At 41.2% G+C, this 26,931-nt stretch overlaps 1 protein-coding gene across 5 annotated transcripts in view; it reads right to left on the bottom strand.

Annotated features, from left to right (window-relative positions):
* Nucleotides 1-17,356: 17,356 nt before the first annotated feature.
* Nucleotides 17,357-26,931, bottom strand: part of SFMBT2 (Scm like with four mbt domains 2) — a 114,179-nt gene continuing 104,604 nt past the window's right edge. For 4 of the 5 annotated variants that reach the window (XM_052680970.1, XM_052680973.1, XM_052680971.1 and 1 more), the window contains one exon: nucleotides 17,357-25,002. In XM_052680970.1, the coding sequence (XP_052536930.1) occupies nucleotides 24,862-25,002 (141 nt within the window). In that variant the 3' untranslated portion in view covers nucleotides 17,357-24,861. The remainder of the gene's footprint in view (nucleotides 25,003-26,931) is intronic. The other variant, XR_008206236.1, reaches the window with a different exon arrangement.

Genomic DNA, 26,931 nt, shown 5'->3' with positions numbered 1-26,931 from the left:
GGCTGGACAAGGTTCTAAGCAACCTGATTGAGCTGCAGCTGTCCCCATTCATTGCAAGGGAGAAGGACTCGATGGCATTTAAGATTCCCTTCCAACTCAAATGATTCTATTGTATCGTTCTATTATATGATTCTACTAAACCATTACCCTGAGTTACAAGTCACCATGGAAAGAAATCCTGATACTTCAGCAATATTGGATGTCCATGCTAAGCAAAGGTAGGTGGTGGAAAAGTCTGTGTATGGGAGTTCCTGGAGAACATGCCATCCCTTGGGACTCAGAAGTCATTGTTCTCAAGGCAATGTATCCACCCCTTCTCTGAGTAATGTCTTAATATTTCATACAAAACAGAAATGCAAGGATAGGAAATTGAAGAAACAGATGAACACTACTGAGCATTTAGATCTCACATGTCTAACTTGCTAGTTTTACGGTTTTTGTTGCCCTCTTTTTTATGTTTTAATGAGATATATTAAAAATATAGAAGTTTTGTTACTTATGCTTATTAAATATGTTGCGTATTTTATAGGCAGCCCAAAATGATTCCTCTTCACTCTATAAAGCCCAGACAAGCCCAAAGGCTTGACATCCATGATTCAGGTTCTCTCAGGAAGAGAGGAGCAGTGAGCTACATCTGTAACACCTGAGCGTACTCACACTGAGCTGTTCTCTTCCCCACATGGTAATGGATGCCCCAGTCAAGCTTTATTCAGTTTTAAATGAACAAATCATGAACAAAACACTTCGAATTAAGCATTTTTGGAAATTCATAGCAGTATTGGATTGGGTTTCCACACAGCCCCCTCCCTCTTTTTTTTTTTTTTCTATGAAAGAAATAGCAAATTATTTCCAAGTTGCATTCAGCTGAACTGGATATTTACATTTTATTTATTTTTAAGAGTAGACAGGTGGTCAGTCACCAAAAAGTTCCTCATCCATTCTGTGCAGACAATTCTAACAGGCATCTCTCATGAGTACATAAACCAAAACAGTGCAAGTGGATTATAGCAAGCTCTGCATAAAAACCTACTTTAAAAGAAAAGGCTCACATTCCACTCAATAAAAGAATAATAAAGTGTCAGGTAGAAAATAAATATTGAAACTAATTTTCCACTAGGGAAATCTCTTTGCAGTAACTAATTTAGATGGAGAATAAAACAAAAAGGCTCTATATCTCAACCTGGGCAATAACCTGTCACTCAGAACCATGCACCTCTTCTCTGTGCTCAGAGGTGATGTCTGCATGGAAGAAGAGGTGACCATTACCTTGTAGTTTCCTCTTCTAAATCAAGTCAAATAAAACATGCAAAACATAATAGCAGTGCATTATGGTCCCTTGGAGTTCTCTTGAGAAATGGGGAAAAGCAGTCAACACAAGTTTTTACTCTCTATACCATCAGCAATTACGAGAGATATTAAAGAAGGGACTGCTTTGGCCTTCAGACAAGAAATTTAAATGCTGTCATGGCGAAGGCAGAGCCTTTCAGTTGCTGGTGGTGGTTTTCTTGTTTAAATTTTGTAGGATGATAGAAGTGTTTGAGTTGGAAGGGGCATCTAAAGGCCATCTAGTCCAACTCCCATGCAGTGAACAGGAACATCTACAACTAAATCAAGGTGTTCAGAGCCTGCTCCAGCTTCTTGACATTAAAATGGGGGGTGGATGAAAAATGTAGGAGGGACAGCAAAATGTTACTATGCTGAGTGCCTGTGATAGCATGGGCTAGAGATCATGGGATAAGCAAGGTCTGGCCCTATAGCACGGATGTCCAACCTTTTGGCTTGCCTGGGCCACACTGAATGAAGAAAAATTGTTTTGGGGCACATATATGTCTCTCTAAAAGTAATATCTCCTATTTATTTCCATGGAAACAACAGCAGATAAAATGAGCACAGTACACTGTTTGATGGAGCAAATTCACAGTTAGAAAACACTATTTTTCAACATAGTTACCAGCATTAGCTATGTATTTTCATCAGCAAAGGATAGGAGCCTGCATGCTGCACTCATAAAAGCCTGCGCCAGCAGAGATGACCCGGTGTTGCTGTCACCACTATTGAAATGCCACCTATGCTCACACACCACCGCTGTGCTCACATCCGCTGTTTAATCCCTATAAATATTCAGAAAGCATTGATGAATGTCAATAGGTGCAATTTTTTCCACATGAAGGAATTCAGTGACACACCTTTCCTTCATACACACTTCTGTGTCAGACACCATTCTGTCAGACTGCCCTTCTGCTGCCATCAGTCGCAGGGCAACAAAATGTAATGAGATATTGGTGAAAAGGTTCAACCTCTACTGCCATACAACCTATATCCACCATCTTATGATGTTGTGGGCCAACATCATAAAATAGGAAACGTAACTTTGAGAGCAACCCTCATAAAATATTTAGTATAGTTAATGTATATAGGTAATAAAATATTTTAATATTTTAATATTTTTATTAAAACATAAAAAAGAAAGCAACAAAAACATAAAAACAGAGAGATAAGTGACCTTGTTTTTGTGATATTAATGATCTATCCCTGGTTTGAAGGCAGTGTTTGCAGTTCTTAGTGAATTCTCAGGGTATTTGTCAGGAATTTTTGATGAAATTTCACTCTTCCTGTACTTCACCTTTGAAAACAGTTGTTCATAAATATACATACAACCAGAAAGCAATGACATGAATAAGATGTAAAAGTGAAGCAATGGATATTTCTCTTCACTAAGGTGAGGCTTATAAAAGTCTGGTAAAGAGACATGATCAGATTTTTGAGCTGAATGGCTGGAAGATCAACAGTATCCTGGGCCCACACAGGCTGTCCCTACTGTGTGTGACACTTGTCCATCCTGGTTTCACCTCATATTCCATCAGAGTGTGAAATTCACAACGTGTCCCTTTAAAAAGGTTAATCCTCCACTGTAGGTTAGTACTGGAGTCTTTTCCTGGAAAAGCAGTCACTGTCCTTATATGATCTGGGTCATGTCTCCATTTCTGGATAGGATGAGAAGGAATAGCCTCAAGTTGTGCCAGGGGAGGTTCAGGTTGGATATTTAAAAATCTTCTCAGAAAGAGTGGTTGGGCTCTGGAACAGGCTGCCCAGGGAGGTGAAGGAGCCACCTTCTCTGGAGATGTTCAAAAAAGGGCAGATGTTGCACTGAGGAACATGGTTTTGTAGGCAGTATTGGTCGTAGAATGATTGTTGGACTAGATGATCTCTCTTAGAGGTCTTCTCCAACCTTAATGATTCTATGTTCCTTTTGGTCTCCATCCTCATGAATTCAAAAATGGGTATATTATCACTGTACCTTTACAGGAAATAACAAGAAAGGGATACAGGAAAAAAAAGTCACTTAGGATCACTGTCCCTGCCTACAGAAAGGCTGTGTCTGAGTTGCTCCCACTATGGAACCCATTTGTCTTTGTCTTCATCCCTGACTACATGAAAATCAAGACCATGTTGCAGGCCTTCTGAGGCACATGTTAGTGTACAGTATCCAGAAGACCACAGCAACTAATCTGAAGTAGGGAAGGACAAATCACTCAATTGAAAAGACTTCATCTCTGCAGTGTTGTTAAGGAGTTCACGTACTCCTCTTGAGAAATAAACACCCTTCCACCCACATCTTCTTGAAGTCTAAAAGGGCATGTGACAAAAGGAGCTGTCATCATCCTGCCCATTTCAGTCTCATGTTTGTCTTGCTCCAGCATCTCATCAGCATCTCATCTTACCGTTCCCCAGGATAAGGAAACTTGTCTTCCTCCTGTACCTGTAAAGCATCATGTAATTTTATGTGAATGATACATTCAAATAAATAACTGTACGTTACTGTGTCTAAGGGCCTCAAGCCCAGAAAATAAATTGCCCGTCTTTCTTTACAGCTTTACACTGGCACCATGAAAAAGTAGCTCATTAACGAGTGAAGGAGGATGCAGGAGGGGGGGAAATCCAATTTCTAGCTTGCAGTATTTTGCCAAATACATTGATAACAATTTCTGCTATTAGTCACTGTCTGGAATGCCAGAGTGATTACTGAAATGGTGTGGCCAGAGGGCACCCTGCATCACAGCCCACTGCAGAGTCTGAAACACTTAAATAAACATTATAAGGTACAGCAAAACTGTTTGCATTTGAATGCTAGAGTAATTAAAGTAGTACTTGTCTCCGTTGGCAACAGACAGTGAAGCTGAAGGGAAAAGCTCACCTTTTCCTTACCAGCTCTCAGCTAAATCAAAGTGTTGTGGTTTTGTCCAGGCTTCATCTACATAGACTTTGGTAGGATGGCTCTGCGGGTACCCGAGTGCCCTTCCTTATGCCATCTGCACATCTTTACAAAAGCTGGGCTCAGCTGTACACCACCCTGCCCATGGTCAGGAGGTCAGGACTGGGATGTGAAGACTAAAGGGTGTTTGGATGATGAGGAGGAGGCATACACAGAGCTGTCAGCCAAGATAAAAAGTCATGCTGCCCCAAAACACAAGAGCTGTATGTAAGTGACTGCCTGTGCTCTTACCTCCATAGAATCAGAGTCCTTAGAGTTGGAAGGAACCTTTAAAGATCATCCAGTCCAACTCTCCTGCAGTGAATGGATACATCCAGAGCTAAATCAGGTTGCCCAGGGCCTGATCCAGCCTTGCCTTTAAAGTCTCCAGGATCCTCAAAAAATAACGCTCATCATGTCTTTGAATGTTTTTCTATTATTTACCACCTAATGGGTATTTCTGATAGTTTTTTTTTTTTGTCTAATATTCACTGGCCTTGAGTTCACATTCCCCAGGGATTTCCTTAGGAGCTGAGTATTGCAGGGCCATTTTGAACCTGGCTTTTCCATTGGTCTTCCTGTGCGTAAAGGTATCTATCACCTACAAGACCCAGGGAACATGGGACCTGTTGTATGCATTGCTAACTCTCATCAGTATAACGGAAATAACAATTCACCTTTCTGGCACACTGCAAAAATTAGTTAATGCTTGAGGAGTGTTTTAATGATGTAAAATATGGCAAAAATGCCAAGTATTATTATTGTTCTACTTTGTCTTCCGCTCAAGTATAAAGGGGGAGTATGCAGCTACTTCCCAAGTGTCTCCCAGGGGTGTTTCTAAAGCAATTATGTTGGCTGACACTGTCAAGCTTCAGAAAATAGAAGCAATTCAGAAGCTGACCAATCAGCCCCTTTACCAGCAGACAAATCTAACAACTTCAAAGCTATTCATTAAGCAGCACTATGAATTGATTACATAAATTAGCATGCAGTTGACAAGGCAGAGAAGGGAGGAGAAAAAGGGAGAGGAGGCCAAGGTAACACATCCCTCATTTGGCAAAGAGGATGGTTATTAAGAGCCCAGAGCTAACGAAAGAGACACATCCATTAGGCACGTGCCACCATAAAGGATTGATCACTCTGAAAGGACTGCTCTCTCATCACTGGCGGTTGTATTTGTTCTAGCCTGTTGATCTGGTGGTAACTGTGTCACATTTAACAAGGAAGTATAGCTTGTAGAGAAGAGAAAGAAAGGTGATAAACTTGTTTCAGAGCCAGTATTGAAAGCTTCTAAGCCCAAGCAATGCAAGAGCTCACTGTTAGAAAGGAGCACATTCGAAGGGGATTTTCCATCAGAAACATCTGTATTTGAGAGAGCTGTAGGCAGAGCTACTGAGGAAAAAATAAATTTTTCAATGAAACTTTGAAGGACAAAATCTAACAGGTATTTTTGAACCCCTTATTTGTTGAAAACGTCTTGAGAATACCTAAGTCTCCTTAAAAGTTCCCTTGAGACTAGCAAGCCTGTATTAGAACTGAACGAATCAGATCCTCTTGCTGAAAACCTCATTGGAGCTCAGCTACTCTCCATTGCTGCAAAGCCCGTCTGCCTATGGTGCTGTCTGGAGCTTGCCTTCCCTCTGCAATAGATGGAGCACAGCCCAACCCCTGGTCTCAGCTCACTGTAAAAGCCCTACCCACATTTAATTTTCAGGTGGGTCACTCCTGAGCTGCCAACATCATCTCCTTCTGCAACAACAAGTGTTATTTCACAAGTGTTATTTCACAGTGCAACTTCATTCCGTGCTACCATTTTATTCAATTCCTCTTCCAGGTGTGATTTCAACTTTTTCTGCATGCAGTATTACTTCCCCATTCAGTCCTGCCAATGCCCTCTGTCTAATTTAGCCCAAAATATAGAGCTTATTAGCTCTAAGCAAAGACAAACCCCTGAGTTATGTCTCTGAGTTATGGGTAGTTTTTCGTAGAATCATAGAATCATTTCAGTAGGAAGAGTCCAACTCCTCTACACTGAACTGGGACAACTACAGAACTACAGCTCTTCAGGTTGCTCAGAGCCCTGTCCAGCCTGACCTTGAATGTCTCCGAGGCTGGGGCATCCACCATATCTCTGGTCAACCTGTTCTAGTGCCCCCACCACCCCTACTGTAAAAAACTTCTTCCTTACATCTAATCTAAATCTCCCCTCTTTCAGGTTTAAACCATTTCCTGTTGTCTTGTCACAACAAATCTTCCTGAAGATGCTGTCCCCTTCTTTCATTTGTTTCCCCCTTTGGATATTGAAAGGCCACTCTCAGGTCTCCTCTGAGCCTTCTTTTCTTCACCCATAGGAGCCTGCCTTTGGCACTGAATTAAGGGAGGATCAGCTGGGTCAGTGCCAGGCTGTTTTGAAGCACGGTTTGAATAATCTCTAATTAGAGGAACAGAAGTGTGTTGTTCAGTCCTTTAGACCCTTAAATTAAGTAAATGCTGAAGTGCTCTTCTCAATCAGAAGCCCCAACAAATTCAGGGTGTTTTCTGCTGTATTTGGAAACTGCCACAATCCATTATTCTGAGTGCAGCTTGGGCACTGAAACCAAACACAACCTCTTGGAAAAAGCAGCTGTTAAACAAAAGGCACACTTCATTCGGTCACGTTTTAGAGACAGCTGCCTGCTCGGCAAGTTTGCTGTTGCTGTTTGTCTAGCAAATCTTGCTCACTGCACAGAGATGACACCATTGTCATTTTACGACAGACATCAATTAACAAAATATTTTGTGCTCTTTAAGAAAGGAATTATATTTTATTCCCATTACCAAAGGTGTAAGAACACTGGATTTGATATCCATTCAGATTTCTTCCACATTTGCAAGACAATGTGTTTTGATTTAAAAAGGAGACAAGTCACAAGCTGGTGAACATGGCTCTGGGAGCAGATTTCCTCTGCTTCAGATGGCTTGCTAGCTTCTGTTGGGGAAAAAACTGGGTTTGATGGATCACCAAGAAAATCCATTATGGCAAACGAATGCTGATGGCAGCTGTACAAATTCAGAGCAACTGACTTCTTGTGTTTCAATAAGGATTCAGCTTGATCAGAAACTACAAGTGCATCATTCAATTTTGGGCATTTGATAGAGCAGCTTTGTGTAACAATTGAACTTCAGAGAGGGTTTTTTCATCCTTCACCATTAAAGTAATTTGGTGGATCTTTTATTAACGAAGCAATAAACAACAGGGATGGAGTCTCTTACTAACCCAAGCTTCCTGGGGATTACACAAAGCCGACAGTATTATACTGTTGTTCCTTTGCATATTTCATTGACTCAGGGGGAAATACTACTTCTGTGATTTCCGCAGTGCCAGATTATTATACAGTTTTCAATGACTGTTCAGTCTATTATTTATGATCTGTCAATTTTCACACTATTTAAAAGACAATTTGACTCAATCAATGCCAGAAAAATCTCAGAGGGTATCTTCTTCTTTTTTTTTTTTTAGCTCAACATAGGAAAGGCTATTTTTATGACCACAACCTATCATTGCCATTCATTGAGCACCGTTCCTTTTTATTGCAGATAAACACTGAGCTTAATGGATTTCAGCCTTGGAAAAATAAATACAATTTCACGTCTGATCCCTGGAAGTTTTTGGTAAATATCATGTCACCATGAAGGGCCACATTAATACAGCGTGTGAAATACAAATGTGAAGTCTATGGTAAATCCATATCCTGTGTTTTCATGTGTCAGAATATTTAGTTATCTACTACTGTGTAACTCATGGGATTTTTGGAGTGCAGTAAGCAGTACTTTGTACATTTCACAGACAGGGGGATGGAAAATGTCTGAAAAACACACAGTGGCAGCTCCTGAAGTACAACTCAGGCCTACTGTCCTCCCATCCTGTATGCAGTTCAGTGCCTCCAGATTTTATTAGCAGGGGAATGAAATAACAAGGCCTGGATGAGATAAAAAGCTGAGCAATTCTATGATTCTATAACCTGACAAATATACTTTTCTCATAGCCTGGAAGCAGGGTTCTTGAGCCACGCTTCTTGTGTGCTGCCTAGTGCTGGCAGCAAAAGACTCTTCTTTGAAGAAAACCATGAATTATGCTCTTCTGGAGGACAGTTGTCTATCTCACAAGTGAAACAGTACAAATAAGAGAGAAAACAATAGCAAAACACTCACTCTGATTTGAAAACCATTAAAATGATCACCACAATTCCTCTGGCTAGAGACTCCAAGCATTTTTTTTGAACAAAAATCAATGGAGAACTTCCTCCTTTTCTGATACAGAGAAAGAGAAGAAGAGAATTTACAGAGCCAGACAGCAATACACCCATTCAAGTTCTCCTAAGTTTCCATTAGGCTCCTAATGAAAGCAGTGCAGAGAGCGTAGCCAGCAATTAACAATTAGCAACAATTAACAATTATTCCTTCTGCTTGCTTCCTGCTGGAAAAGGGAGACAATTAAAATCTCTTACCCTGTCCCTGCCCTTCCCTTTCTATCTTGGGAATTACATTTTCGGGGTTTTATTTCATTTAGCTAAGTACCTGCCTTTACTTGCTGTAAATTCTTACTGCCTTAGCGACAGGTATTTGGAGATGCCTGAAGACACAGCTGGGCACTTCCCTCTGAAAACTCACAAGGTATTTTTCTGCATAATATAAATATGCATATAATTGGTCTTGATGCATGAGATAGGGAAGAACAAGGAAATTGGGACACAGTAATCTATTAAGTCATGCCACAGGGAAAGCAGATAACGAGAGTAGACAAAGGAGTAAGGGAAGGAGATACATTTAGTGAGCAACATGGAGCTAGGGTTGCTTGTCAAGCTTAAATCTGTCCAGCCTCTTACAGGTGGAGCTCACTGTTAATGTGCCTGGGATGTGACTCTGTTCTTTGTGTTGTTTATGAAGTAATGCAGTGTTCTATGGGATGAACCCAACTTTGCAGGAGTGCTTCTGTGCTTGGCTGAGCACTTCCCTCAAGCAGCATTTATCTGAGCAGTTCCTGCAGTAGATCTGGGATACGTGAATCTTGATCATATAGACATAAGCTAAGAAAACAAATTACAGAGCTTAGCACAAAGGGACTGAGGAACTGAGTGGGTAAAAAAGGGCAGCAGAATCCTAATGGGAGAACAAAGGAAACCTTTAACTGAAATCCTTCAGGACTGGGTAGTGGGACTCCGGAGGAAAAAAGTGCTCCTAACAGTGGCATTAACCTAAACATCCTACTTGCAGTCTGGGAGGCAAACTGCTGCTTTTCAGAGTTGTTCCAGGAATCTTTGATGCAATGGTCACCTGGACTGAAAGCAGTGAGGCTGTCTATGAACGATGAGCAAATTTTAGAAGAGCCTGAGGTAAAAACAAGTCTGAATTAAGCAGAAGGGTACATCAAAACTGGTCTGCCGTGGTGATTCTTGATTTTGAAGGGCCTGAGGTTTGATAGTTATGTGAGAAGTACTTGGAATGGGAATGCAGTGGATATAAATACTCAGGGAACTAAATCAATTTTTATCCCCAGAGCACCCTTGTGGTGAGACTTCTGACTTCAGCTTTCTGAAATTTAGATACATTGATTATGTTAGTTGTCCTCTGGAGACATTTGTCTCTCCCTGTTAAAGAAGACAATTGATCCTGTCCTGTGTAAGTGTCTTAAATAGGTGGGATAAACTGCTCTCTGGAGGTGCTTGCCTTCTTAATAGGGAAATAATTTCCCTAAGTAAGTACTCCTGAAAAGCTGAAATTAGGAAATGCTGATGAACCCTTTTGGGAGGAAATTGGCACCCTGAAAAGGTAGGTGGAAGTGAGGAATTAAAGTATTAATTACCAAAGAAAACAATATCTCAAGGTCACAAGTGTAACAGGGTAAGAATGGTTATATCTCAGGTGGCAATTTCCGAAACATCTGTAATGTATCTACACACATCAGAATATGCATAGATATCATCAGAAGCAGAAGTCACTAATAAAGCAGCTTCTTGACATAATTGGTAGTGTCAGAGTCACCTAAAGACACTTTCTACTGCCTTGCAGAAAACTCCCTCCAAAATATCAGAGCTCTGATTTTTTTGGCTGCTCGGATATAACTACGTGCTTATTTTGTGATTAGTTGGTTACAGGGCTGAGCCGAGGAACTTCCTATGATTTTTGGAAAGAATGAGGCAAAGGTCACTTCACTGATGTTCATTCATCCAGGCAGATAGTTAGCCTGGAAAGTGAGCCAGCTGAGAGATAAGGTGGATTTTTTTATGTGGGGTGGTCTCCAGCCAGATGACTTCTCCAACTGCCAAAATATGATGGCAGCACAGGTGAGAAAGCAGACATGACACGGATTGAATATTAGGAAAAATTTCTTCTCTGAAAGTGTGGTGAGGCATTGGCACAGGCTGCCCAGGGAGGTGGTGGAGTCACCATCCCTGAGGCTGTTCAACAACTATGCAGATGTGGCACTAAGGGACATGAGTTAGTGGGCACGATAGGGATGGGTTGATGTTTGGACTGCATGTGCTTAGTGGTCTTTCCCAACCTTAAAGATTCTATGATTCTATGACACAGGCGAGGATGGGACCACTTGTTTGAGTAGTGTGCTAACACTGAGGTAACAATGTGAACTTTATTTGTTAGTCAAGTAAATTTAATTACCCCATGTTTGCTATGGATCATGAACCTATATGCAGGAAGCTATGAGAAGTGAGCAATGGACCAAAGTTCATGCTAACTCTGATCTAGTTGAACTTCTTTACATTTCTGTGCTCAGAAGCTACCAGCTGTCTATATCCAGCACAGACTGAGTGACTCAGGAAGAGGTACTGTTGAATAATATTATGTCTTGCTAATACTGATCTATGAGTGCAAGAGGTATTCTCTAATTAATCTTCTAGAAACAGGCAATTAATACTCTGAAGACTGTATTTTATACAGCTTACGTCAATTTTCTCATCCAGATCAGAGGATGAAAGATAGGAATTACAAAGATCTAAGAAGGAAACAGCCCACAGCTATTCACTGAAAGCTCAGCAGTGAGAAAACTAACATTAAGCTGCTCATCAATCTTAGGGGAGCAGTTTGGAGCTGTGTGATAATCACCCCATGCATTCTTACGGAGACAGAACAAAAGGGATGTGGAACTTGAATGTCCCATTAAGGTTAATGGAAGCCACCATCTGTTTACAGGCATGTCTATGTCTATGATTGCATCTAGGACAGTTAGTGGAATTGTCTAAAGATATCCATATGGACTTGAGTCTCTTGCCTCAACATAGGTGTCTACTGCTCTATGAGAGATGCTAAAATGACACCTCTAGCTCCAAGAGAACATGGTTTTCCACTGGATCAGTCATCCTATTCATGTCCTGGACACCTGGGGTGATTATCTCCATCCTTGTCTATAGCTGGGTGAGATACTCTTTGCCCAATCACCTTAAAATTAAATACCAATAACCAGGCTTATGTTTGACTGCTCTTTTCTGATCCTAATCACATCTTAAATACAGGGTGGTCATCACTGTGAGATTACTATAAAGCTGCAGGCTGAGGTGACCTATTCACAACCCAAGATTTTCATTAGTTTTGGGTTTGCAGTGTAAAATAGCGTCTAGGAAGTGGTTTATAACCTTTTCTTTCCAGCTCTGTATCTTCTGAAATGCCATTAAATTTCATGATTATTACAAACTTTAAGCTCCCTCTCTCTCAGCTTCTAAAAATTCAGCAAGTATCTGTTGGATTATCTGACCCAAAGTAGCCTTTGCATGCCTGTCAATAATGCTAACATATTAAAAAAAAAAAAAAAAAGCAGAAGAAGCTTCTTTGTCTTCGCATCTATAATGCTTTATCAGTAAAAATTAAAGATATGTTTGTCTGAAATAAGTTACAATTTAGAATGTCTTTTCCTATTGTATGTTAAGGGACTCATCTTCTAAGCAATCTGCACAAATCCCATTAACACCAATGACAGAACTTGTGTGAGTAACTCCCCAAACACCGCTTTGAACATTAAGCCCTTTACTTAATTCAATATCAGATAAAAACGATCTAAGAAAATGCAAAGACTTGATATTCTGCTTTGTGTTTCACAATGGGCTGGAGAATCTCACACAGAGACATGCACACACACATAGACACAGAAGCTTAACAATTGTAAATTGAAACAGAAAGCTGTTTCTTATTAAAGGACTTGAAGAAAAGAAGAAGAAAAAAAGGAAAAAAAAAAAGCTCCCCCAGAACAATTCTGAGATGCCTGTGCAATAGCAGCTCCATTCCCAGAAGAGAAATAAAGCTTTGAAACATGCTGTATTGGGTTTCAGAGGAATCACAACAGAAAATTGTATCCCCTAACATTGGATGCAGCATTCAGCAGATTGTGGTTAAATTTCCAGATTCTTCTCCACTTTCCATGCCTCTTCTTCCCCTCCAATTGCTTATCCCAGGGGACACCTGACAGCTTGACTGGCTCCAAGCTCCTAAATTCATAGAATCATGGAATGACTTAGGTCCTTAAAGGTGCTAGAGCTCCAACTTCTGCTCATGGGCAGGTTTGCCACCCACCAGCTCAGGCTGCCCAGGGCCCCCATCCAACCATGGCCTTGAGCACCTTAAAGATTAACACAGAATCACAGAATCGTTAAGATTGGAAAAGATCTCCAAGATCATCTAGTCAAGCCATCAACCCGTCACCGCTGTGCCCGCTAACCACGTCCTTCAGTGACACAGTTCAGATATTCAATGGTCATTCCAGCTATTAACTGAAACATAACTTTTACATGCAACCTGAGATGAGCACTGCATTTTGAGGTGATCTCATCCAACACACTCTTCCCCAGCAATATGTGTGATTTCACCCTGCAGCAGTGGAAACACAGCTTCTGACTTCTGCAGGCTCTCAGCGTCTCAATGATGGGTCTGCAAGGGTGGTAGTAACACTTTCACCTCCTGAAAAAGTACTCATCTGTTGGTGGAGATAATGCAAATTGCCTTGGAGAGAATATCTCCCTAGCACTCTCTCTGTGTGCACACTTGCCTGAGAAAGGTTGTACATTCTATTCAACCTGCTGATACACATGAAAAGATCCCATGGACTCTCTGATGTGTTGTCAGCAGAAGGACCAGAATCAGGTCCTTCACCCTTGTGTGTGGGGAAGTACAGTTGTGTAAGAGAGCAATCTGCACCTAAAACATCAGGACCTCAACAATACCCCAGTAAAATAAAGCTGTCAGGTGTATTGCTTTGGAGTGTGAGAGCAACAGCCACTTGTACATTTATGGAGCGAAAAAAATGGCATTTGGGAAAATTAATTTAAATAATGCCTACACATTAATACACAGTGAGAAAGCTTCACTACCTCATAGGAATAAAATTAGAAGAAATATATGTATTATGTTTTGTGGTGAGTGGAATCAAGGTTCCTGCTGTTGAATTCGGACCTGAGTGCTTTCTTCTTCTCTACTTCTCTTTCTCCTCAGAATAAATGTCCATTACTTTGGCATTTCCATCCAGAGCAGGCTTACAAAGTGCTGGAAGCTCTTGCAGGAACTAAGGTCCCTTCCCAGCTCTTTCTTTAGCCCACAGAGTGAATTAGCATTTCTGGAACAAATACGTGCTCAAGGATTGCCAATCCCACATCCATCACAGATATTGCCCTGATGTGGCATGGCAGTGTCCAGCTGATTCAGAAACATTTGAGATGAACAGCTGATCAAGACCCTTCATGGTTTTTTGTTGCTAGAAGCTCTTGCTTGAAGTACCTTCAGACATGGCTGGACAAACCCTGGACAAACCTTTGTAGCTGCCCTTGCAACTTCAGATCTGCCCTTCTGCTTCATGCAGCATGACTGAGAAGAGAGCCATTGAGAGCCATTGCCTAGGTGCAAACTGGGAGTTTTGCATTACGAAGCTTTATTCCAAAAGATACTTATCCAGAGACGAGCGCAAAGATGCTATCACTAGATGCCATAGGGAAGCTGCCTGCAGTAACATCATCTGTTGTAACCGCCAGATCATATGCTCTATGTCCCCAACTAAGGACTCGTGAAGAAAATTATTATCATAGCTGTTTGCTTGAAATTTAATCACTCTTCACTGTGAATCTTCCACTGTTACATTTATTAATTGCTACATTAATCTCCAGTCTTATTAAGCTTATCAAAACGAGATGGCCGTTCAGCGCCAACGTCAACGTGGTAGCTGTGCCTGCGAATATTACACTTCATCATCCAAATGCCATCACTTCTTTTTTATGCTGTACAAGTGCTGGGGATTCGCTTGTTGCTGGAGGTCTTATTTTGACACCCATCCAGAGGTCAAGTTAAACAAATGCCAGATACAAGTAAGATTTCTCTAATTGCTCCTGCCTTGTGAAGGGGAAACAGTCAAGCTGACACCTCAAGGTGTCTTGCAGCACTATTTTCTCTAAGATTTTATGACTTATTAGAGAAGACAGTGTAATTACATCTTCAGCTGAGATGCAGTTATAAAATCAACTTATGATAATTGAGTACAGACTGTAGCAAGAGGTGTATCGTGCTTAGGTAAATATTGTAGCTGCAGAGGGAGGGAGAATCGTCATTAAATTTCACTGAAAGGCGTGAATCTTGAAATTAAAGAAGCAATAACAATACTAACAACATTAGCAGTAGCAGCAACAATATGGATATTATTAATTATTATTATTAGTCTTGAAAACCTGTCTAAAAATTCTGGGAATTAAGCAGAATTACCTACATTTTTGTATTAATTCTGTATTCTGAATGTATATGAAAAGAAATATGGTATTTCCTCAGAGACCTGGAAATCCACCTTAACTGATTTTCTGTGTGTTTTTTCATGGGGTAGGTAACTATGCATTGGTGTTCACACTGCTGCTTACTTGAATGCTTGATCTTGTCCACAAATCAGGGGAAGTATCTTTCCTAAATTAATTGTGCATGAAAAACTGCAACACTAATGGAGGCCAGCCTTGAACATCTTGGCCTATGAGGTCAGACGCAAGGCTGGTAGATATTTTTCCTGAGGGAACCACATATGACAACTGTGTTTCATGTGTTGGAAATTAATTTCAGAAACTCAGTTGGAATATATTGCCAGTGTTTTACTAAAATCACTTTGCCTTCTATTTTTCAAAACTTAGCTCTTTGCAGAGCTCTGAGCATGTCTTCCCTAAGATGGGGCAGAAATGTAAAAACTGAGGTCTGACCTTTGCATTACTTTTAAATGAGTGTATAATAAGCTGCAGGAAGATATATGGATTTATTTTCACCCCTGGATTCTGAAGAATATTATAAAACATCCAACCTTCTGCTCTTTTAGTTTTATGTCACTGTCTGATTTGGCTCAGAATTATTTCCTTGTATAAATCCTTCTCATTCTCTACATCACCTTTCAGTGAGGACGTCTGTGATCTAGCAGGTCGTGAGTCAAAACACGTCACTATTCACTGCCCAGTACTTCATTTTTAAGACTCTTTGGACAGGTCACTTCTCTGATTATCTGTGGTGGTGTACTTCTCTAAGAAGTGACTGTGACTGCTGCATCATCATGAGTTGCACAGGAGGATTTTCATTTCAAGATTTGGTGACATCGTAAAGAAATTTTCTGTGGTTTCACTGCTTTCTAAATCACCCCAAACCTTGTCCATGGTTGTTATTTTTGCCTGAAAAACAATGATCAGTTCTGCTGAGCTAAGAGAAATAGTGGCCCATGCACAGAGACATTTTGTTTCTTTCTTCTTGCTGCATCCATGAGAGACAACTGAATGGGATTGACTGAGCAACATCAAAACGAGGGCCATTTAAATCCTCGTTAGCTAATTTTGTAGGCCCTGTGCTTACTTCCTCCCAGGCATACAACAATGTAAGATGTAGACATGTAAGAAATACAATGTTTTATATTGCAAAGCATGCCCGCTTCAAGTTGGATATTAGGAAAGACTTCTTCTCAGAAAGAGTGGTCAGGCATTGGAACAGGCATGGAGGTGGTGGAGTGGAAGTGTTCAAGAACTGTGCAGGTGTGGCACTGAGAGACATGATTCATGAGCATGGTAGGGATGGGTTGACAGTTGGACTAGATGACATCAGTAGTATCCTGCAACCCTCATGATTCTGTGATGCTATGGTTCTTTTTGACCATCAAATAGTTTTCTTCCAGCACTACAGGATGGCTGCTTCCATGTTCAAGAACTGCTGTGCAGCTTAAGAAGTTGTGATTACTGCATTTCTGCACTCTGGGCTGTGACCTGGCTGTAAGTTTTGTCCTGCCACCATCAGCACCTCTCTTACTCCATACTCCCTTGACTGTTGCTCATAGTATTACCTTTACTCCCTTCTTCCACTCTTCCCCCTGTTGCTCTCCCAAAGCATCTTTAAAAGCTGCCCTAGTTTTACCTTACCAACCCACCATTTTTCTTGTTTCATGTTCTTCTGCTACTGGGGAGAATTAGCAGGTACGTAAACCCAGCCTCTACAAACAAATGCTACAGTGTGCAAAGATGAACCAGCAAAGCTGCACTGGGCCTTCCTGGAGGCCAATGGGTTTATCAAGGGCAGGAATTAAGTCAAAGTACATTGGACACACTTGTCAAGGCTGGGGAGTGAAGAGCTCATGTATGTTGAGGCACACCTCTGCTTGGATGGGAAGTGTGCTGCCTGGATGCCATATTGTTTCAAGAGCATGGCATTCTGAGGGACCACATCCAACACCTGGTTATGACCATCTGCAGAAACTGGCTCATGGCTTACGTTCATCCTCTTTGGTGTTAACCTAAATGAAGAGCCCATCCAAAGGCAGTGACAAAAGGCATCTCCTTCAGGCAACTCAATTTGGCCGGCAGAAGTCGTGCTGCTGTGCTTCTCTCTAGAGACTACAAAGGGAACCCCCAGACGTGCCTTTAAGTGTCCGACTCTGCAAAGGACAAGTCCTGACTGTCCCTTCCCGGAAAGTGCATGGGGTCACTCAAAACAAAGCCACTGGCAGCAAAGCCAAGAGACTGTTTTCTCACCTTAACTCCTCATGTGGAACAAATACATCAAATACACCAACACACAACCCTTACTGTCCAATGAAATAAAATACCAACCTTGAGAGAAATGTGATTTATTGTTACTTCATTAACAACGTAGCTTACAATTGCTCAAGTAAAAAGGGGATTTATTTCATTTTGAATAAAAATTAAAATATAACTCTGAATATAGATTTTCACTTATTTACATGAAAACATATATACAGAATAGAATCTTACAGCAAACTAACAACATGCCCTTTGCCCCATGAACTTTAAAAAGTAAAAACACCAGCATTGATTGGTTTATATGTATATATATATATATACACATACATATATACACACACACACACACATATATACATATATATACACACACACATATATATTTGTAACACACCAAAGGGATTATATATACACTGTTTGAATCAAATCTTCCATACAAACTGGAATGCAAAACAATTCAAAGATTTCCAACGTGCATCACCACGAATGGACTGTGTCTGCTGGTTGTTGAGCTCATTTCTGCTGTTCCCTAACTGTCATACGGGTCTGAGTGTTTGCCTTGCCTCACCTTGGCACAAGAGAAGACTCAACTCAACCTTCCAAAGCCTGCATTTGAGATCTTTCACCACTTTTGGACTACATCACAGTGAATGCCTGCCTGTACATTATATCCCTGTATGCATTTATAAGCAGATATAATGGTCATAAACTTCAGTGAGGCTGGAGCAGCAACAAGCAGACTGGTGACTTGGGAATGTTGATTTTTGTCTTCTCACATCATAACATGCAACAGCATTTTGTAGATCCACTACCTGAGCTTAAGGCAGTATCACCTATTTCTATGGGAGAGAGCTCAAGTTTCAGTCCCTGACATTTCCCTTGGAAGTCTGAAAGCTGCCTCCAGAAACCAGGAGATGTACAGGAGCTGAGTACAAGGAAGAAAGACGGATCTTCCCTACTGCCCTCCAATCCACCCTTCAGAGCCAAATCCCTACATCTCCATAAGCAAAACAAGAAAGAAAACTTCCAGCTTTCTAGCTGTGAATATACTGCCTGCTTTCTTCCTCCCTCACACTTGGCCCCTGCAAGGGCTCAGAGCATCTTTATTTACTATGAGAAAGACAGAGATGTCTTGAGGAATTTATGCTGATAGACCACAGGTGCCCTTTCCTCACATGAGAAGACCCTCAAACCCAGAACTCCAACCCTCTCTTCTTCCCTGAAAGGAGAAAGGAGTAGTCCCTGCCTACTCCTACATTTATCTTAGGTAGATATCAAGGTCAGGAATATCTGTTGGTAGGCTGCAATTATCTTGCTGCATTAGGCTACCTGGGCAACATGGCCATGCAACAACAGCATTGCTGGAAACATTTCCCTCCATGATGTGCTCTGGGGAGCATGTGCCCTCCATGTTCCACAGAGGACACTATTAAAACAAGGTACAAGGAAGGGAGATCTTCTTGTCCTATCTGAACTATCTGCTTGTCCACAAACACCTCCACACTCACACATAACGTGACCACAGACGCAAATGCATTCTGCTAGTATGCTGTGCCATGAGCCATTACAAAAGTGGGAGTTTTAAACCAGCAACATGAAAACCTTTTTCCCATGAAAGACTAAAGCAATTAAAAGGGCATACTTAAAATGATGACCCAATATGTTTTTGTGCAGTTCATCTGTCTTCTGCAAGAGAATTCCAGTGCATGGCACCAAATCATTGTAAAATTATTCTTCTCCTCCAGGACAGATGACATTTAAAGGACTACTGGGCTGTAAAACTCACATTCTTTGATGACTGACTCATATTCTAAATGCAGACATCAGATAATTTGCACTTGTTGCTGGAGTATCGTACCAAATAATAAATGAGAACATTAAATGTTTCTGCTCCTTTCATTTGGAGTTCATGAGTACCTAAAGACATGAGCCCTCTTCTCATTAAGTCTGGCAGATTTCAGCAGGATATCTGCCTGCTGGAGGAGGGTGGATTTTAAATTTTGTATTAATTAACTGCACGCTTTTTAACTTCTAAGTGAAAGAATTTGATGGAGACCCTGTCCCAAAGCCCACACATGTGAGGACACTTCTAACCTTGGTCACTTCTGGATTAAATCCTGAGTAACAAATTCCCTTAATCATAGGCCAGCTGATATGAGAAAATATTTTCAAGGGAAAAAATAGGCATGCACTGCAATTTGTAAAGAGTTTTTAAATATACATATACATATATACCTTACAAAATTTCTCAAAAACTCACATGACTGCAGGGAGGGGAATTCATTTGTTGAGTGTATCTGAATTAAAGAACAAGAAATAAACACAATCATACAATCCCAATATTTAAGATGTTTTTGATTACAGAAAACATTTCCTGAAGAAAGGAATCAACTCTGTAATTCCAAGCAATGGAAAATACAGCATGGCATATTCTAGCACCAAAATGGAGCCCTTGAGACCATAATTATCCACAAGTAATAAAGCTGGTTTTAATGGTGTTCAGTTGCAGCACGTTCTTCCCTTTTGGCACTTGAATTTTGAAATAGGAGGAACAGTATGAGCTGCATTATTCTTCCAGACACTGTGCAGCAGAAAACCAAAAATCATTTGAAATACCTTGACGGTACTGAGCTTCTAAAAAGCACTGCAGTTACACTGCAGCTCCATCAAAATCAATTTTGTGCCCCAACATGATCAGGGCACAGGCAATCAGCAATGGATTATGGCAACTCGATGTCTGGCTGGCCTTTGGAGAGCTGAGATGGTGTTTGCTTCAGTCCACATCTATGGGCTGCAAAAGCTTGCAAGTTAAAGCCAAGGAATGGCAACATTTCAGTTTAAGGCAGATCAGATGTTTAGCCAAGGTGAAAAATCTTACTGGGCATTATGAATCTTTTACTGAGAAACTCTGTACATCCCTTCAGACATTTGAATACCTCTGTAAATGTGGATCAGGCTATTTCTTCTAGGACACGAATCTGCTAGATGCTTCATCAAGGACAGGGTGTGTAAGCACTTGTCTTGATTTTGTAAGTCAACACTGCATTTCTGCGTTTTCTGCATCCTGCAAAACCAAACTCTTGAGATCTATTGCATATGGCTAACATGGTAGAGCTGGGGACCTTGAAACCCTTCTCAGAGCTGCAGTCATTTTAGCACTGAGGAAAGAACAGGGGGTGTGGATAGAGCTGTGTTTTCAATCTGGAAAGGGAAGAAGAGCTCTGAAATCAAAGAGATCATCTTCCTTTGAGGTGGGAGAGGAGCATCCATGACAGCAGGAAGCAAGCGGGTCTACCAGCTGGGAGTCATAAGACATTCCTCTGAGTTAGTGCTTTAATCCACCCTCAGAAACCAGCGTAGGACTACAGACTGGTTGGATTCTGTACAAGCTGATGGAAAGGAAGCAGGTACCCTTCTAAACTTGATCTAGCTCAAAAGAAGCCAAATGGAGATGGGTAGGTACTACACCCTCCTCCTACTCATTGCGTTCCAGAGCACAAAGCTTCGGAAATGTCCATCTTTAGTCCTATGCCTGAATAGAGATCAACAACAGCTGCCTGATCACCCTTTTTGTAGAAGAAAGGTGGTCAGTGTGAGTGTGCTGAAATTCAGCATCCAAAAGCCCAAAGCAACTGCAGGGTTGCTCCTCAGCCCTCGGTAGTGGCCTTGGTTAACCATGAATTCATCACTTTAACTGATAATGTGATATATTTCAGCCCTGTGTATCGAATTCAGAATGAGAAGATGTGCCTTCATCAGTGTCACCAGTATATCTATTAAGTTGCACCAACTCTGAACTAGGCCCAGAATCTATGAAGGACCAAAAACACCTCCAGCGTTCAAAAAAAAAATAAATCTAAGTCACCATATTACAAGATAATTTAGTTAAAAATGTCAGGTGGAAATTGGTCTGAACAAAATGAAATAAAAGAGGGAAGAGACATAAATACAGCAATCTCTATTTCACAGGTCTTCTGTGATCTACTACCTTCATATAAATGTTAACATTGCGATGCTTAGTAACAGATGGTTTAATTGAATGTTGAAGAGCATCTAGAATTAGCTATGGGAGATTTAAAATCACCTGACTGAATACAGAAAGGCTTGATCCAGAGATGGTTAGTCAGTCAAAGAGTGTGGATTCCCCAGGTCTTCCTGGTGACTATCTTGCAAAAGTGCTTCTACTTAGCAAAGGTGCCATTTTACCCTAGGAAGATTGCTCTTTTGAAATAAATTACTGCAGACCCTGGCTAATTTTCAGGAATTGAAATGAAGTGCAGGAAAGAGTATGCAGTTCTCTCTGATCGCTGCCCAAGCTTCGAGTGACAATCTGAATATAATGTTCAATTAAAGCGTGAGGAGCCCACTTCCTACTTGTTTAAGAAACTAAGAGGGCTCCAGCTTCTCTGAGGGGCAATCAATTCAACAAACAACAGAAGCCCAATTCTCTTTTCCTTTCCATTCTGCATACTTTAAAAAAAAAAACAAAAAAAACCCAACACAATAAAGCATCTACCACCCATTCAATGCAAGGTAATTTTAGGCTCGAGATTTCAAGCTATCATCTTCTCCAAAAGGATAGACAGAGATAACTGAGAGGACACTGAAGAATATTAGACTGAAAGACAAATGGTGAGAAGCAAAAATCCTGAGGAAATAAAAGAGCTGGTGTGAGCTAAAATTAAACTTTTTTTGTTGTCTTTGCTTATCAGGTGAGTTTAAAATACATTTTAACTTCCCTGAAAAATCAGTGAAGACTCCCACATGCTGGGCTCAATGCTCCACCAATCCCCAGACTGGCCAACACTAGAACAGGCTGCTCCCTGGCCCAGACTCCATATAGTTAGCTGCCATTGGAAAATGAATAGTTACTAAATTGATGGAAAAAGCCTGATTTTTTTTTTTCAATGTATCCCCACAAGAATTAAATGTCTTCAACAAGTCCCTGCAACCACAAAGTCCAAGGAATATTATAGCAACAAAGGATGCTCAGAAGGTGGACACAGTAAGTAAAGGACTGGTGCTAGGATGCTGTTTTGTGAACAGTCACTCTCTTTCTTTGAAACATCCTTACATGCTGGTTCTTCTGACACTGAACTTTTGGGGGCTATCCTCTGCTGGCAGTTATGTGACTGGGCTGAAGCAGTGTGGAGCTGGGAGAAGCATTCAGGTTGCATATTAGGAAGAATTTCTTCTTCAAATGACTGGTTGGGCTCTGGAACAGGTTGCCCAGGCAGGTCAGGCAGTCACCCAGCATGGAGGTGTTCAAGAAATGTATAGATGCGGTACTTAGGGACATGGTTTAGTGGGGAATATTGGGGTAGCTGAATGGTTGGACTAGATGACCTTGGAGGTCTTTTCCAACCTTAACGATGCTATGATTCTGCTCTCTTCTTGCTGGGTAGAATCCTTTTGTCTTCAGAGATGAAAAGTGGTATGATGTTTTTAGGGCATATTTAGAGGAATCCAAAGTAGTCATCAAACTAATTGCATGGACAGAGTTCAGTGCTACTCTCAGAAGGAAATCCAGTCTGAAGCCAAGTTTTTGAATGTCTGCAATACTGTGGAACCCTATTCCTAGATTTCTTAGAAACAAAAGGAAGCATTTTGGCACAGCAATGACTACATGCTCCTTCATTTGATTAAAACTTGAACAAGATCTTCAGTAGAAGAAAATTTTCTGTGAAATCTCATGAGCTGGCAGGAATTGACCCAGCTTGCACACATCACACTCCCCAATGGCAAATCAGGAATCCCCCTTAAAGATGGACTAGAGTGTCTTCACAATGCATGGCCATACTTCTTACCTAATCCATGCCCCAGACCAAATCTGGACATAATTCAGAATCTCTATTTCTGAGGCTTTCCACCTCTAAACCAAAGATTTTAAGGAGGAAACTGATGAAGGAGAAAGCACCAGCTATAGCCTGATGTTGGTCAGTAGGTTCTCCTGAGCACACTAAGGTCTGCAGGACCATGTGATCCAAGTCTGCTGTCACCATATGTTAACTGTTTGAGATGGGGTTATTGGCCCTAAGAAATCTCTTCAGATTCAGAGTTAGAAATGACATTTATTTTTGAGAGATCTTAGTTGAGTAGGCTTTGGCATCACAACACTGTGATGTGATTGTACTATATTTCTAGGCTGTGTTCCCTGAGAACAGGGAATTGGGGTCTGTTTCCAGTTTGTAGAAAAAAAGTCTACTGAAGTCAGTGGTTTCTGATGAAATCAGCCCAAACTACCCCATTCACTTTTTGAGGGAAGAATTCACCTGCACCTAAAGTCAGAGCAAAATTCAGACTTGGTCTGAAGAACCAGTTTGGTTCTTGCTTTCAAGAGAATTTTACACCAATGTGATGCCACCAACCACTGCTGAGGTCAACATGTGGCACTCACAGGGCCATATATCCCTGTAAAGTAAGTAGAAAATACTGATCTTGTATGCACAATTGAGGCAAGCCCAAGATGTCTGTCCCGCTTCTTCACTCCCTGTGGTGCTCACCCTACTTGGTACAAAGCAAGCCCCCAGTTTCACTGGCCAGTCTGCCACTGGGACACAGTTGGGGCTTTATACAGATTACTGACAGAAGATGCACTGGGTTGGATGTGTCAGTTGGACTAAAGCACCACGGTGTACACAGCCTGAAAATATTGATGGTTTTTATTCCCACCTAGTAACCAGACTGACAAAGGTGCAAGTTAAATCAGCATGTGCTGAACAGTCTTGCCATTAAATCTGGACTCCCCTCCCCCTATTTTTTTCACCCCTTGAGTTGCAAAGTCTGGCCTATGTTTAGTGACCCAAATATAACTGGATAGGCTTGACTTTGGAGGTTTTCATGTACGGTCCTTCACACGAATGCAGTACTGCACAGATCCCATCAGTGAGACATTCAGCTCACTGTGGCCACCATTGCTCAGAAAACATTATTATGCCTAAGGTCTGTCAACTGGCTGCAACTTTGTGTGATACCATTCAAAGACAGTGGGTTGAGTCCTGCTTTATAACTCACTCAACAGTAAACAGCATATGACTGGTATAACACTTCTTCCTTTTGTATGACTGGGGAGGAGGTGAAAGAAAGCCTAATGATCACTAAGATCAAATTTGCAGTAAAGCCCAGGTAACGTTACAAATTCTCACTTCCATTTCAATATGAAAGAAGTGTGTCAGAGTTGACTAAAAGGATTGTTCATGTCCAGAAATTGACGAAGACAAACCATCATTACTGAAAATGTCCGACTATTCACCGTGGAAACGTATCTGCCATAGGTAGCTTTGCTTTAAAGGACGACAATCCATCTGATCCATGTTGACCTTGCACTGCAGCAAAACATGCTGGCAAAGCTCACGAGGAGAGATACCAGCGCTGTGCTTTACAACAGTTAGTTCAATTTGTTGCTGGATTTTTTGTTGTGTTATTTTTCCCCCTACAGATTAATTCTCAGAGCTTCCAATTCCATGATTTTTGTTTTTTGTTTTTTTGTGTTTTTTTTTTTAAGAAAAGAGGAAGAGGAAAAAAAACGTGAACAAGTTGTGATGTTAAAAAATAGAGGGAATGAGAAGGTGAACAGAAAGAAAGAGAGAAGTGCAGTCAGTTGGCATATTGTGCATAGAACGCGACTTTTACTCGCTCGATCTGGTGGCACAGTTTGATGGCTGGACCAAGCTTCAGCTCCATGCATTCTTGCACCGTGGGCAGCGTCAGCAACAGAAGGGCTTGGCCATCAATGTCCTGAGGAAGAAAAACAGTGATAATGGTTTTGTTTGTGGACTCTTGAAGGCAGAGATGTTTTGAGAAACAAGAAAGGAAATCTGCCCTCAAAACTGAAGACAACTTTGTTCTCTGCCCTATTCTCACACTTCAATGCAGCTCATCTCCTTTTTCTGGAATACATTATGCTTCTTTAGAAGTTATCTACTGTGACCTCACAGGCTCTCATCAATCATATAAGGAAAGTCTAGCAGATCACCTTTTAAAGAAACTCTGCAGAGGACTACAGAGATCAGACAAACTCCATTCTGTGGCTGAGGAAATGAAGCAAGAACAAGGCTGCAGTGCTGAACAGAAAAACTTAAGTCAGCTTCACAGCACCAAACAAGACCTTTTCTTCCTCTCTTTTGTTCAGCACAGGTTTATGTCTGCCTTATCCCATGCCAAGTCCCCCAAGCCACCTAGGATCTGCCCTGTTCAACATAATCTGCTGAATAATCAAGAAGAATGGACCTGGATTTCCAACTCTAATGTCACAGAATCTCACAGTGAAGGGTCCTCTGGAGGTCATGTCCTTCCTTCAGGTGCGCTCATGCACCAAACTCTCTAAACTAGCACGCCAGACTGAAGACATTTTATTAGGGATTTCTATTAGCTTTCTGATCCTTCTTTAATTAAGTGCTCAAGTTCTGTTTATTCTTTAATAGACTAAGAAGCAGATGATTTGGCTACAAAACTGCTTTTTAACTCTTAGAGAAGATCAGATCAGAAATGCAGAAAAAGTATAGTAACTCACAGGCACCATGAACTCCCCAGGAAAGCCCTGATTAGGTAGTGCTAAACAGAGGGAGGATTTAGACCCCTTAAACACTGCTTTGATCAGGACTGACCATTGCTCAGGTCCTCCCTACACCAAAGCTTGATGGTATAATTGAATGGTACAGCAAATAGCAAGGAAAATCTGCAGTCATCTGTGTTTGATTACGGTTACCATAAAACTCTATGGCCCAGGAGGGACAGGGTTGGCTTTCAAACCTTGGAGTTACTCCAGGCTGATTAACAAATGGTTGTAGCATGCTGCAGTGCAGCAACTACAGGATCTTCTTATGAGAGCGTTTCAGCCTTGCTCTACACACACTTCAATTTCTTCCTATCAAACCTATTGTAATCTGGAACAGAGCTATTCACAGTGAAGAATCAGAAATAATAAAATATGCAGTTAGCCATACAACCAAGGGCTATGGACTAATGAACCACACTTGCTTCTTTCTAACCATGATTTCCTAGAGCTGCCCTTCACTTTTAGCAGAGGCTGTTACTTATTAGCCAAGGAATGTCTGTTCTGTATAAATTTTACATGTTCACTAACTTCAGATGCAGAACATTGGCTTCTACTCCTCCAAACTTACCTATTTAATCAGAGATGTCTGGCATCTGCTAAGATTAGGTCACCAAACGGCCTGCCTGTCAGATCTTTCAAGGGATGTAGATGGGAAGTGTCTACACACTTGGAGCATCCAGGTATTGGCATCAAAATTCATGCAGCCAATCTGGGGTTCAGTTGGGAAATTTCTACTCTGCAGGCCAATATTTTAAAACAAAGTGAAACTCAAGGGGGCTAGGGAGAGATGGCTAGCTGTGTAATAAGTAACCATTATCTGTTGGTACACCAGAGTGCCTTTGCAACACTGGAATTGTGCTGTGGGTCTTGCCACAGAACCACTGGTATGAAAGGTGTAAATGTTGTGCTTTTGACAAGGATGCTGACTAGGGTGTGAAGAGCGGGTTTCTGCTCTCTGAGTATCTGACAAGGCTTTGACTTGAATTTCTGAGGGTACTCATGCCTTGTCCAGCTGTTTGCCATAGCTTGGCCTCAAGGGATTTGAAATTTGCTTACAAGCTCTTTGTGGAAGCCATGGGTCCAAGGCTAGCAACATGCATTGCTTTATT

The sequence above is a fragment of the Tympanuchus pallidicinctus genome, unplaced genomic scaffold (genome assembly GCF_026119805.1).
Source record: "Tympanuchus pallidicinctus isolate F22 unplaced genomic scaffold, pur_lepc_1.0 scaffold19, whole genome shotgun sequence".
NCBI classification, from domain to species: Eukaryota; Metazoa; Chordata; class Aves; order Galliformes; family Phasianidae; genus Tympanuchus; species Tympanuchus pallidicinctus.
The sequence above is the reverse complement of the archived record's forward strand: the minus strand, read 5'-3'. Positions and strand labels throughout refer to the sequence as shown.